General features: G+C 40.6%; 1 protein-coding gene across 10 annotated transcripts in view; it reads right to left on the bottom strand.

The window, feature by feature from the left end:
- The window catches only part of QKI (QKI, KH domain containing RNA binding), a 312,609-nt gene extending 297,754 nt beyond the window's left edge, over positions 1–14,855 (bottom strand). For 3 of the 10 annotated variants that reach the window (XM_077813312.1, XM_077813313.1, XM_077813316.1), the window contains exon 1: positions 13,912–14,850. In XM_077813312.1, the coding sequence (XP_077669438.1) occupies positions 13,912–14,053 (142 nt within the window). In that variant the 5' untranslated portion in view covers positions 14,054–14,850. Of the gene's footprint in view, positions 1–13,911 lie in introns of all 10 variants that reach the window. The other 7 variants (XR_013345671.1, XR_013345672.1, XR_013345673.1 and 4 more) reach the window with 7 other exon arrangements.
- Positions 14,856–15,148: the final 293 nt, after the last annotated feature.

Below are 15,148 nucleotides of genomic sequence, written 5' to 3'. Positions count from 1 at the left end.
GCTTCCTTCTCCATATCTTCTTATGCAATGCTGGGAGAAGCAACAGGCAATTTTATCTCTAAATTAATCACAGAATATCAGGGTTGGAAGGGACCTCAGGAGGTCATCTAGTCCAAACCCCTGCTCAAAAGCAGGGCCAATCCCCAATTAAATCATCCCAGCCAGGGCTTTGTCAAGCCTGACCTTAAAAACTTCTAAGGAAGGAAGATTCCACCACCTCCCTAGGTAATGGATTCCAGTGTTTCACCACCCTCTTAGGGAAAAAGTTTTTTCTAATATCCAACCTAAACCTCCCCCACTGCAACTTGAGACCATTATTCCTTGTTCTGCCATCTGCTACCACTGAGAACAGTCTAGATCCATCCTCTTTGGAACCCCCTTTCAGGTAGTTGAAAGCAGCTATCAAATCCCCCCTTATTCTTCTCTTCTGTAGACTAAACATCCCCAGTTCCCTCAGCCTCTCCTCATAACTCATGTGTTCCAGTCCCCTAATCATTTTTGTTGCCCTCCGCTGGACTCTTTCCAATTTTTCCACATCGTTCTTGTAGTGTGGGGCCCAAAACTGGACACAGTACTCCAGATGAGGCCTCATCAGTGTCGAATAGAGGGGAACGATCACATCCCTCGATCTGCTGGCAATGCCCCTACTTATACATCCCAAAATGCCATTGGTCTTCTTGGCAACAAGGGCACACTGTTAACTCATATCCAGCTTCTCGTCCACTGTAACCCCTAGGTCCTTTTCTGCAGAACAGAGAAAAAAATCTCCTTTTGTTCGTAACTATGTATTTTCTGTGCACTTGCAGAAATACCAAATAACTGGAACTCAAATATATAAAAAAGTTAAACGTGAGAAAATTAACTTTGAAGCATAAACTAAAATAATCTTGCTTCCAAATCAATATCTGCACAAGAAACCCATTGACCTGTAACATTTCTGAGAATAATCATGACATTTAACTGAACTTCAGGTATCTGCCTCAGAAATGTAACAACTATCAGTCCTAAATACATCTGGTGTTCAAAATTCATTTTCCGTATTGTCTGATTCTGTTATCTATTTGCCAGTCTAAGCTACAGAAGTCGCTAAAATTCTTTAAGCATAAAGGGATATGTTTTCTATTCAGCCAAGCACAGGATTGCAGCTCCTCCTCAATTACCCTGCATATAGCTAAATATCAGCTACCATCCTTCAAGACTGTAGCCTTAACAGTGGCTGTAGTGGCTATCTACTGCAGCACCCACTTTCATCCAATTCATCATCATCAGCCTTCTTGCTGACACTCTTCAGGGCTGCCTGGTTGACAAATTGCTCTGTTATTCACCCTATGTTAATCTGAGGCTGACGCAAGTGTACCTTTCTGACTGAAGACACTTAGCAATATTAAAACTCTGAACTACCAAGTAGCCTCAATGTGCGTTAAACCTCCCATTTGGAACCAACAAGTTTCCTCATGAATAGTTATGAATAAAACTCAGTTAGTAAATCAATAGACACTAGCTTTATGTACCCCATTATCTATATAGCTGATGCACAGTTCTTTGGTTCCCTAGGAGCTACACTTGAATTATGAGCAACTGGAAACACTGCAATACCTATGGAATTTAATCTAAATTAACCCTTTTTCACTGTGGAACACCTATCTGCAAATTGTTTCACTTAAGGCTTGATTAGTTAGAAAACACACGTAACAGCTTCTGCATAGAGCCTGTCAGATGTTTTACTTGATAAATTCTGTAATTTTTTTTAAATGAACAGCCCTACCCGAAACAAGCCAGTGTCACGTTTTTATATTTCTACCAAGATGATTTTGATTAAACAAATGTAAATATTTCAACAAACATTCTTTTTCAATTCTCTCTCCAAAAAATGATTTATGCCTCAGTGGCTGCCATAAAAACAAGCCTTTCCATGAAGCGGGAAAAGAGCAAAATATTGTAATAATCTTCATGAAGACTTATTTGCTTAAGAGCAACAATCCCCCCCTTTTTTAAAAAAAAAACAGCAGTATTACTACTGTCACTTATATATGGTATTTCTCAAAAACACCACCACGTGATAACTGAGCTTAGTAACAATTGCATGTGTGAAAGAAAAAAGCTCACAAGTATTCTAGCCTTCTCTCTGGACCAAAACTGGCTTGAGATATTTATTTGCAAATTCAACTGTCTTCCAAATCAGACTATACCCTTAAATTAAATAATTCATTTTACTAACCTTCATAATGGGGCCAAAACAACTTAATTGGATTTGACAGAGTGCTGGATAAATTCATGAGTGCAATTGTATGACCGGACTGCTTATTATGATGGTTGGACACAGGACTCAACAGCCTTGGGGCTCACTTACTGTTTATGTCTTACATTCCTAAAGTTCATGCTTCAGGGTTTCAGCCAGCCACCAGCAGGGTTCAGGAAGAGATTTCTCCCTTAATGTATTCTGGGAGGATTTTAGAATCATCTCCTTCCTCTGAAGCATCAGGGATGGCCACAGCTGGAGACAGGACATGAGGCAAGGTGGTCAGGGCTCTGAGGTGGCACTGAGCATTCTCTCTCCCTCTCAGGTGCTTGTCTGGCAGGCTCTTGCTCACATGCCCAAGGTCTAACTGATTGCCATATGTGGGGTCAGGAAGGACTTTTTCCCCCGTACGTCAGACTGGCAGTGTGCAGGTGGGGTCACTTGCCAAGATTATCTGGGTCTCTCTCACTTAATTATTTCCCGCAGATTCCAGGGGCTTCAAGCACTGGTGCATGTCGATCCCTCCTATTCTGTGCCTGTGGCACATAACAGTCTAGCCTCCCAAGGGTTGTAATACCTGTGGTCTCATTTTGGTTGTTGGGTTTAAGGCACAGGTGCGGGTGACCTGTGATATACAGGAGATCAAATTAGTGGTCCCTTTTGGCCTTAAAATTTATGACTATGAATGTGCTTGTTTTACTTAATTTACATAGCGTCTGTTATATAGTTCTTCAAATACCACTTTGATAATCAAGTCTGTTAACATCAGCAGTTAGATGAACAGATTAATAATAGAGTCCTTACTAAAAGTCATGCAAATAGGTATATTCACAGCTAGAGTAGGATTTCCAAAAAACCACAAGTGACTTAGGAGAACATGTTTCACTGACTGTGGCTATGTCTTCACTGCAAGAAAGTGAGACAAAGCCAACACTATATCCCTCTTCCAGGCACACGCTCACCTAGTTACATCATGGTGAAAACTGTCTATCCCTTCTCTCCACTATGATTTTACAGTGAGATAGCTAATACACATTACCTTGCTGTAAGAACACCCTTTTTATATCAAAGACATAACCTTAGGAACACAAATCCCACTGATCTTCTGCAACTCCCTTCCTAAACACCTGTTTGTTCGGACCAGATTCAGATTAACTCAAAATTATTATAAACTATTGACAAGAGAATTCTCTAACTACAGTATTTAGAAATTTTGTTTTAGTTGTTTTGTAGATGCTTCACAGGGCATATGTAAACTTAAGTTCTATGAAGCAACTCATGCTTGTCCGCACTAACACTTAAAAATAAACTGAAGTAGACTGAATTTGGGGCACTTAAGTGAGAAACTAGCACTGGACAACGTAAGGACAGAGGGAACCTTGTACAAGTTTTTTCCATGCATCTAAACCAGATGAACCTGAAGCACAGCACCTCAATTACTATAAGTTTAGACTTCTTCCATACCTGTATTCCACAATCATGCAGTGACTTTTCATGTGAAGATGTAAAGGCAATTAGATTAAGACTAAATTAATTAACCCATAATTTACACATGTACTAAACAAGCTGCCACCACTTAAAGAGGTGACCACCATCACAAATACAAGCACTACATAACGAAGCTAAAGGCTTTTTTTTGGTATTGATTTTATCCTTATCTGCCAACCAGAAAATAGATATTAAACAAAATGTAATGTGCCACTGGCATCTCCTTTGGAGAAACTCCTCACTCCCTTTCTCAGATACTAGGCATACTTTGATTGCTGTACTTTAATAAGAGAACACCTGGCTGGGGGAAGAGGGGAATAAAATTTCCAGAAAGCAAAAGGTAGGTGGCTCTCCAAGATACCGTGTTTAATACAGACTGAATAACTAATAAAAAGAGAGACTGTTTCAGAAGGGGAGAGGTTTAAACCAGGGGTTCTCAAACTCTTGTACTGGTGACTTTTCATATAGCAAGCCTGTGAGTGTGAGCCCCCCCGCCCCCCTTTATAAATATATAAAAACCTGTTTTTTTATTTACCACCATTATAAATGCTGGAGGCAAAGTGGAGTTCGGGAGTGGAGGCTGACAGCTTGCAACCCCTTGAGGGGTCACAACCCCCAGTTTGAGAACCCCTGGTTTAAACAATGAAGTTTCCAGCAACGTTTAACACTGGATGCTAGCAGGCCTATGAGATGGAACTGTCCATTTGAAAATGACAAAAAAAACCCCACTATTAGCACTATTTGACACCTGTTGGCAGTCTCAGATGCGAAGAGCCGAACACATGAGGACTCGTGATGAACCCCTTACCCCAGAGAAGATCCACCCAGAACAGGGATGAAATGGGTGCGAATCTTCCACTACCTCTGCTCACATATTACCTGTTCTGTTCATAAATGAGAAACCTAAGTCCCTGGAGCGCTCCGTGTACTATCTATGCAGAAATAACTACTTGAACTTTTCTTTAAAAGTATTACTACAAGTTCTCATACTGCTATACTGATAAGCCCAACTGAATGTCAACTGTGCAGTAAAGTTTTCTTAATTGATTTTCCTCAGAAGTTTCCTGAATATATTTGTGTTTTTAAAATTAAAAATAAAGGATTGCACTTCCTAGAATGGAATAAGAAGATCACAAGGTGTCACAGTTCCTAGGACATGCCATCTTAAAGTACAGAAACCTACCCTAATTCATTAGAATGGAATAAAATATCCTCAGCATTCAATCACTGTTTCTATTTCCACACAAGTGATGAGATTTTCAAAAGGACTTAAGTTGAGACCATAAATCTCATTGGCTTTCAATAGCATTTGTGCTCCTATAATCAACTACTATGCACTCGAAAACCCCACCCTACAAGACTTAATGGAGAGGTTTACTTACACAAAGAAGTTGTTTAGTGCTTACTGCAAACGTCTTGCACTAAGTTATAAAAAGCACCTATTCCATCTCCCCTTCTCTACATAAATTTTTCCCAGTAACTGTAGTAAAAATGAATCACATTTATCATTAGGAGTCTGAAAAAAATAAAAGTCAAGACAAGGATAAAAACGTATGCCAAAAACAAATAAGTACTAGAAAATATTTACAATCAGTACTTTTACGCTCTCAGTAGACTTAAAATTGGCATTTTGTTACCTCCTTCAAATGTAGACACTACCAGGTGTTAAGGAATTATGGACTATCGAAAACTGGAACTTCAAGTTCTAAAGCCACGTGACAAATGTTATCTACAGTAATTTGACAGTATAGATACACGTAAAAAAATATAGCATACTTAAACCATTGATAACATAGCAGAAGACTAGCTTTGCCATAGTTAAGGTTGAGCATCACTTTCTGTTTAAGGTAGAGCATCACTTTGCTTGTTTAATTATAATTATATTAGAAAAACTTCACTATTAAAAATTAACTGTTCATTTCGATCAAAGATCATCCATAAAGAAGTTTAGAATACTTAAAACAACCCAAGACAAGCAGCAAAGATGTCAGTCACTGGTTTTAGAAATAATGGTGGTTTAACTCAAGCCATTCACAACAAAATAGAAACAAAATCTGTTGACTGCCAGCAAACAAGATTCCATTCTGAAGATTAATCATAACTCCAATCTGCTTATCAATAAAAGGCCCTCCTATTACAGAGAAATTCAGTATATCCAATGGACAATTGAGTTAACCTGAATTTGATTTCATGAAGCCTATTTTACTGCTTCAACTAGTTTTCTTAGTATTAGAATATTGTTTCTTTTTAAACTGTAACAAATTTCAGAATGCAAGGAATGTTTTGGTATATGCGGTTCTGAACAAAATCCATATGGCAAAATGCACAAGTCTCAATCAGAAGCTTCTGAATTATGTTTCAATAAAGACAAAGGTCAGTGAGTGGAGGCATTTCATTTATTCTACACTCCTCTTGGTAAAGAGTTTTTCCCCCACCTTCATCAGAGCAGCAGAGTATAACCCATCAGTTTCTACGGCCATATATCAATCAGCTTGAGCTGTCAGGATGGCCCAGTAGTCAGTTAGCTTAACACAGGTCATCTCCCCTGTCACCCATACATGAGATCAGCAATTAACTATACATCTCATTAACAACAATTTTTATATAAACAGACTGTCAAATAAACAGAGTACTTTAAGATTAGGAAGACTAATTAAAAGACAAAACTCAAAGTGTTGGTTTTCTAGAGGTCTACATAATTAAAATGCTATTTTAAATAGATCTGATTCCTGTTTTATGGTTCTCATTTTAAAGTGTGTTCTCTTCCAGAGATGAAGCTTTTCTTTAACAAATATCGGTAACAGGAAAAGTGTATTAGTCAAAAAAATGGTTAGTGAAATAGAACTGAATTATTTCACATCCCACCTTCCCTTTCTAATACACATACTATCTAGGGGACAGTCCCAGATTTTTTAATCCTTAGCTTTGGAAACCCGACTTTTGGATTTTCTACCCTTTTATGTCAGTGAGCTGTAGCTCACGAAAGCTCATGCTCAAATAAATTGGTTAGTCTCTAAGGTGCCACAAGTACTCCTTTTCTTATCACTTTTTGTAGTTATTGTATTCTTAAGAGCTGCCAACACCCAAGTAATTCGGGGGGGGAACTATTTAGAAACACTTCTGTTGATTAATATTTTATAGTATTTTCTGTTCATTAAGCAATGTACTTACTGTTTGTACAACTAATCTGATATGCTCTTGGCCAATCACTCCTTACCTGAAGTGATAGCTATTTATATCACAACTAGTTATTGTGCATGACTTCAGATAAGGAATATGCAGCCAGGAGAATACTAACTCTAAAGTAATAAGTCCCTTGTATAAACACAATGATAAAGGAAAGTAAAAACCATTTAGCAGAATAATGGCCTTACCCAGGTATTAACGGAAAAAGGAAGGGGAAAATGGATTAGTCAACAGAAGTGTTTCTGATTTTTTTCCCCCCCGAACTACCTAGGTGTTGACAGCTCTTTAAAAATACAAAAATTATGAAAAAAGTGATGTACTGACACTGATCAGTGGAAAATGGAAAGGTCAAGTTTTCAAAGCGAAAATGACCCTATTACAGAAAATAATTCTAGTAAGCAGAAAATGTTAAGTATGGAAAATGCAGATCTCTAAATCAAGTGTGCTTTCTATCCTAGTCGAATAAAGGCTAAACCATTTTTTGACTACTTAAAATAATTTTCTGTTAGTGTACCCTTTAAATGGTATATCATGAATATGTTCTAAAATACCTTTTATTTGAAAAAAGGGGTTTTCTGTTCAGCTTATGTTTATAAGGGATAGTCAATTTTTCCGCTGATAATGGAACATACACAATTTGCTGTCAAATGCTTAAAGTCAGAAAAAACTGTTCCACTAACTGTTTTAATCTTCTGCATAATCTTACATACAAAATTTTCAGAAAGTGATTGTCTAGTTGACTACATTCCTTCCAACAATGCAAAAAATATGCAATCACTGGTAAAAAGAGTTTGTCAAAAAAATGGAAAAAAAAAAATCATGTTTGTGAGGCAGTTTTAAACTCTTTATGCTTCGAGAAACAAGTAATATTTTAAACTTGTAGTCCACAAATAATTCAGGAGACTGTGCATGAATAAGCTTTCTTATTACAAAGTCTAATGTGACTTTTGTTTTGAAAAGTATTCTAACAGATTTTGAAAGGGAACAAACCACCCCACATTACAACTACAGACTTTTGAAAAAGATTCTGGAGCCCTACAATCTTGTCTGTTACTATATGCCAGGGGTCTCCAAACTACGGCCCACGGGCCCTATCCGGCCCGGGGCTTCCCTTTGTCCGGCCCTCCACCAACAGGTGAGAAGTGAACAGGTGAGTAGGCACGCGGAGCAGGCAGGGGGAAGGGCCGCAAGCAGCAGCTCACGCGGGGCGTCAGCACAGCTAAGCTGTGCAGAGGGGTGAGTGCCTCTGGGAGCCAGTGTCCCCCCAAAAGGGGAGCCAACTAGGGGACAGTCGTTGCTGCAGCCAAGCAGGAGAAGCAAACGAACAGGCAGGCACAGATACCCATCAGCACAAAGCGGGCAGGCTGCAGCTAAGTAGGCATGCAGAGCAGGCAGGGGGAGGGGCTGCCGGCAGCAGCTCACAGGAGTGGAGAGGTAGCTCAGCTGAGCGGAGGGATGAGTACCCCCAGTAGGCAGTGTCCCCACAAAAGGGGAGCCAACATAGGGGAGTGTTGCTGCTGCAGCCGAGCAGGCACGGACCCCTGCTTAATTACATCTCCTTGTCTGATGAACATTTACAATCAATTTTGATGATAGGCAACACTAACTTTGAACCACAGCTAAATGCAATTTTGTCAGAAAAACATCAGTACCATACTTCTCACTAATTCTAAAATATTTCTTTATTTTTGAATGTGTATTTGTATGATACAAATAAGTTTTTAGAAATAAAATTTAAAAATGTGAAATGATTTTAACGTATTGACAAATAGTGCGATTTCACAGTACCTGCATCGATTAACTTATACCTGATTTAGAATTTAATGCAATACTGACAGAGTAGAGTAGTGCTGGTTTTTTTTAACGATTTTGCATATACTTAATTTCTTTCACAGTCGCTTCAGCCTGCGAAGCCCCTTCAAAAATCTAATATGGCCCTCGTCTCAAAGTTTGGAGACCCCTACTATATGCCATTTTATGAGGTGGAAATTTCCTATAAAGAGAATGTTTGGGTTTGCCCCATGCTTTTACATATAGTTGCAATGCAAAGTGAAAAGGCTCAACAGTAAAGTGGGTACTATTGATATCTACACAGAAAACATTAGTCTTTTATTGTGTACACTCAATTATATTTTAAAGTTAGTTAAAAGTAAATTCTGACAAGACGTGTAATATTTAAGGCCTTGATCCTCCAAAGACCTGTGCTTAACTTGGCCTATGCAAGTATTCTCATTGAAGTCAAGTGAGCCACAAGTACTCCTTTTCTTTTTTCATGTACGAAGTTAACTGAATTATCTCAAAGAAAAATATCTACAGACTTGGTACCCAATCCTGCAAACCTTAGTCATGCAAGCAGCCTAGCTGAAACCAACTGGATTACGCATAAAAACTGTATGATTTGGCCCTTCATAGTTCCACAACTTTCATGTGCACTTTTTTAGAGCCAGTGTACTGGCTAATTGACAGCAACATATAAGTAATGTAAGTCTCCTTAAGTCTGGATGCATTTATAGTTTAATTTGTTGTAACTACTGTTACTCAGATTGATTCAGACAAATGTAAAACATGCTGCAACTAATCCTATTCATTTCCAAAAGTAGGCAAAAAACCGTCGCCCAATTCATCATTTCCTTTTGGAAGTGTAAAAAGAAAAGGAGTACTAGTGGCACCTTAGAGACTAATTTATTTGAGCATAAGCTTTTGTGAGCTACAGCTCACTTCATCGGATGCAACTGTGAAGTGAAACACTTTTGGGTAGGGCTTTCAGAGGAAAGAACAACAAGTAAAGAGCTGTAATTCTTCATAGGATATGAATACCCTTGGAAAGTCAAAGACCGGTTACTCTTAGTGATACATGCTACCAAAAAGTATCAGAATCTTGTCATCTGTAGCTTCAGGAGTTCAAAAATATTCTTAAACAGTAAGCTAAGTTCCTCTAAAAGTCAGGATTACTGCCACATATAACAACATTTAATGTTCATGTTATTATACTCATTGATGGAATTTCTGTATTTTAGAACTACTGTCAGTTAAGATCAGCATATACTTTTTGTAAAATAGTAAGAAATGTTAGTTAAAAACAACTAGTTTAATAAACCTAATGTTTTTTAGTTTTCAGAAAATATCTGAACTAAATAACTTCCATTTATTTTAAAATCTCAGTCTACAGTTAGAGTTCTGAAACTTTCATTGCTAGATAACAGAGTCCAAGAAATGAGATAACTGATTCATTGTGTAAAAGAGGTCATCTTATAAAGGGGAAAGCAAAAAATTAAGTTACCAAAAATCATAATATAGGTTAAACATATTTAAGTATTTTAGGAACTAAAATCAAATGCAAAAAATTCAAGTCCCATTTGATGGTGCAAACAATTACAGGAAATACAGCCCATTTGACATTCAGGGGAAAAAAAACCCTCTTCCAACAGGTTTGCACTAGTCTGATAAAAACAATCCAACTTCCTACTTATGATGTTCATTTTAAACATCCTTGTTAATCTACCAAAGAATTTTACACGAGTTAAAAAGGCTACAACTTGAAAAATACTTGAAGATTGGCTTTCTGCTTAGCTTACGAGTTTTACAGTGACGCTGATTTTTTTTAAAAGGCCACATTCATACCAGCCACTATAACCTTTAAGCTGACGATAAATTGCAAAAAAGCTACGCCAGTGGTCTTCAATCAAAATTCAGCACAAGGTATCAATATCTTCAAAGACCAACCTTTAGCGAAATGTACAGAAAATGAAAATGTTTTGGATAACACAGTGCAGAGTAGAATGGGCTGTTTTACAAGTCACTTAACTGTTAAGCGTTCTAACAACGAAGGAGAGTAAAAAGAGTAACAAAAGCCCAGACAATCATATAGCAGAACAGCTGGTTCAATTTCTGCTTCTGATTTAACACAGGAACTACAAGATCACATGCACTCCATTTGTTGTCTTTAGATAAGGCCATGTGTAAAAAATGTTCATAAGAAAACTTCTATAATCCAGTATCAGTAGAGAAAAAGTATTTTTTTAAAATCAAGGTTATTTTAAAGTGCTTGTTACACTACTTTAATTAGGATGGTAGAGAATAAATAAAAGACTCAGTTGCTAATCCTTCAGAAATGTTATGCCTCCAAAAGCATGGATAACAGAATCTTTACAAAAGGTAACATGTTTTGTGGTACCTTTATTTAAAAAAGCTACACACATAAAAGCACCTAGAACAGAAACTACTACTATTAAAATAGAAATGTGATCTATTGAAAAGTAAATCAAATATATTTCTGCTGATGAAAAATAAACTAACTTTTTTCTTCACTTTTCTATGCCTGCCTTCCTAAAAGCTAATTAATATTTGGTATTATTTTGAGAGCTACTTTTAAGGAACCTTAAAATACTGTAATTATATAAAAAAACCTTTAAGTGCTCTAAATAAAATCTTGGGTGCCCTAAAAAGCTAATCAAATTAAGGTAAATTTAATATTGTGTCTGGTTCAAAATATTTAACTTGCTTTTTTGTTGCCACAGCACACAGTTTTGCAGAATTTTTTCGTAGCCCACCGTGACTTGTATGTAAAAAGTTGGGTAAACTTTCCTACGATACATGCTTTTTTATGAAACATGTCACATTAACACTGCATATAAGCTCATAATTATTTAAATACAGAGATCTACGATATTTAAGCACATCTCCTCAAATGTAATTCTTGACTGTCTTCTAGTAAAGTTGCTAATTTTAGTATTAAGGTTAGTAAAGATCTTACAAATCTGTCCTCATCTTTCTCACAAAAAGAAATAAATGGCGCCCCTTAGTGTTCACATTTTGAAACCTTCAGATAATTCACAAGTTTTACAAGCAACTTTTTTTTTTTTTTTTTTGGGACATTCCAGAAAGTTTTCTGCCTCCACAATTCTTCCATCCAAACACCAACACAATCAGGAAAAAGCAGGAAGCCTTAAAGAAGAAGCAGAATGCTTCCTGAGCTATTCAGAAACAAAAAATGAACTGTTTGGAAAAAAAGAAGGTGGAAAACAGTCTGAATGTTCAGTAACATTTCTAAACTTCCACCACAGTCCTCCATTATTTTGGATTTAGGAAACTTTAGTAAAAACACGATTTCCAGGGCTTCCAGGATTCAACCACCTTCAAAAGATGCAGTGACCTCATGTATTCCTCTGTTTCAATATCCTTTTGACAACAGCGATGCTTCTCTCTTTTGTTCTCCTGACCAACGAACTTAGTAGGGCTCCCCCCACGCAGATCATATAACCCTGAAAGACTTCAGGAATTTAAAATCCATCACCAGGCCTCTGTGAAGTTCATTTATGTTTAAATGTGTCTTCTTCATCCAGTTTCTTCTTGATTTTACATCCCTTGCTTTTAAATCTTTCTGAAGAATATTTCACAGTGACCATAACTATATATTTTAAGTGGTTTTCCTTCTGAAGACCACCTTTATCCACTCAAGGTTTATAAAAGCAATCCTCCAAAACACATGAATAAAAACTTCAAGTAAATACTGTTTACTAGAGTCCAGTTGTACCAATTCTTGTTTTTCACCTCAGTCATTTCCTTCAAAAAGGTAATATTTTTCAAAGTATGTTATTTTCTGTTGCAATATGGTCAGTCTCATTTTTACGTATCGTCTTTGAATGTTTTGTCATATCAAATATACAAACAGTTTTCTCCTTTGGGGTCAATCGCTTGATTAAAGTTTTCTTTCAAATAAGGATTTGACTACAGGCAGAAATCCTTCCCAATAAAATCTCAAAATCCCGTAGTTTATGTTAAAACTCCCCAGAATCAAAGTTGAAACTCTTTCAATGGCTTTCATTTCTACAGATTAAAAACTAACTATTGTAATTATATTAAACAGATTTCCATATTTCCCCACCAAGCTGAATGGCTGTATATTCAGTTGAGTACTACTGTTTGTGCACTCACAATGAAAAAAAAACGGGCACCCCACACATACAAAGAACCTAAAAAAGCTCTAAATACAAGGAGACTACAATAAAGCAGATACAAAAAGGGGAGAGGCAGAGAACGTGTGATATTTCAAACATTTGACATTATTTTAAAATGACATCACTGATTTGTAAACACTTCCCGTGAAAATTAATTAACTGAGAACGAATGTGGCCCTGAATAAGCGGCCTCTCTGCACCCTTTGCAAGCGGGAGTTGGGTGCGGGGATCAGAGAAGACGGCGCCCTGGCTGGAGGCAGCAGCGGACATTTGGCAGCAGAAGAGAATTTATTTCGTAATTCTTTTCAGTAACTATAGTCACACGTAGGAATCTTTACGTTAGTTTCCTTAAAATATAAGGACAACCGGAATAAGCATTTGCCCCCTTCGCACACGCTGGGAAATTTTTAAATTATTACTTTGTGACCAGTTTGGGGTGGGGTAATGCGGGGGCCCATGCCAGAGCAGGGAAGGGAGCTCAGCCATTCCGGTGTTAGTCGTTCAAGTTCAAACAGTTTCCAGAACAGCCAAATCCCGACACCAAACACCCTTCCCTTGCTCCAGGCCCACAAAATGAATCCATTAACTCTCCCATAAAACACGCCACACAGGACCCTTCTCTCCTTCCAATACTTTCCAGCGTGATCCAGTAGTCACACAGCTTGCAAACGACCCTCCCGGCCCCCTAAACCACATTCCTCAGCGCCGTTCCCCTTCCTGTTCGCTCCCTCTCCTCCATAAGGTGGTGGTTCCCCTTCCCCCTGTTTAACAGACGATGTGCAGAGAATCGGGGGTGGGGGGAACCACACAAGGCGAGGACCCCCCCGCACACCAAATCTCTGCTGTTACAGGCAGGAACTGGGGGTATCCGGCTGCCCCTTTGTTTCATGGATTGAAATGGGAGGCTAAGACCGAATCTAGAGACACCCGTGAAGAGAAGGAGCCAGTGAAGAGCCCACCCGCGGCTCTCGGGGCAGGAATGGAGGACGGAGACGGATCCAGGGAGCAGCGCGGAGGCCCGGGGAGTGGGGAGTGTTTTACCTTCGTCCAGCAGCCTCTCGAGGTGGTTGAAGATCCCGCAGAAGTTGGGGAGGCTGCTCATCAGCTTCTTGTCGTTCATCAGCTGCATCAGGTAATCGGGGCTCGGCTTCGGCTTCTCCTTGGCTTCCATTTCCCCAACCATATTCCAATCGCGCAGAGCCCGCGAGCGTCCGCCGCGCAGCCCAACCACGGCACGGGGCGCCCGGCCGGATCCGGGCGGGGAGGGGGGGCTCCCCGAGGAGGAAGAAGATTCAATCAGCAACAAACCAACCCGTCACCACCGCCGGGTCCCGGGTGCAGAAAAGAGGAAACTCGGTCTCCCCCCGTTCCCCGGCTCCGTGCGCCCCCGGCCGGCCGGCGCAGTCCTCCAGGTTCCCCCTCCTCCCGCGCGCACACCCGGAGCCCAGCTCCTCTCCGCGGCACTGCCCCCGTCTGCTCTCCGCGGCGGGGGAGGGGGCGGGCAGGCGCTGCTGCTGCTTCTTCCCGAGGAGCCGCTGCCGCCGCCGCTTGTTTGCTCCCGGCCGCTGCTGGTGTCTCCGCCGCCGCGCTGCGCCCGGTGTCCTCACCGCCTCTCTCCCGCTGCCTGTGGCTGGTGAGTCTCAGCCCCGCCGCCGCCTCCTTCTCCTCCTCACTTCTCCTCAGTTCGCTCCGGAGTTCGTCTTAGTCCAGGCTGCGCTGTTAGCAGCAGTGGCGGCGGCAGCGGAGGGGGCAGGACACGCGGGGGGAGGGGAAGGGACACGCCGGGGGGAGGGAGCAGGGGCGGGGCGGCCGTTAGGCAGGGAGCAGCGGCGGCGCCACTTGGCGGAGCTAACCCGCGCCTCACTCGCACTCTCGGGACTTGGGGGGGCGGAGGGCGCAGCTCCCCAGGGAAGCTCTGACGGGAATAAGGAGAGGCGGAGCCAGCCGGCCACTCCGCGGCTCTTACCCCCCCCGAAGAGCTACGTGCGGCGCACGCGGAGAGGCTCGCGCTGTTCCCCCTGCGCGCGGCCCCGGCTCGCCTCTTAAAGGCACGCATGAAAAACTCTTCAAAACAACAAACTCCTGTTACTTCATTCCGCGAGGAGGCGGGGTTGAGTCACGTGCTGCGGGGGGAAAGCCCCGCCGATGCGCAGGCGCGACAGTGATCCAAGGGTGTTGTCGCCTTGGCGCCGCCTCCTGCTGAGGAATGGGGAGGGGATGCGTGGCGCGTCATGGGGGTGGGGGAGGGGAGGGATACTCAGTGCGCGAGGAGTAACGG

Source organism: Eretmochelys imbricata, chromosome 3 (genome assembly GCF_965152235.1).
Source record: "Eretmochelys imbricata isolate rEreImb1 chromosome 3, rEreImb1.hap1, whole genome shotgun sequence".
NCBI lineage: Eukaryota > Metazoa > Chordata > Testudines > Cheloniidae > Eretmochelys > Eretmochelys imbricata.
Note: the sequence above shows the minus strand (reverse complement) of the source record. Positions and strands in the feature narration are given on the sequence as shown.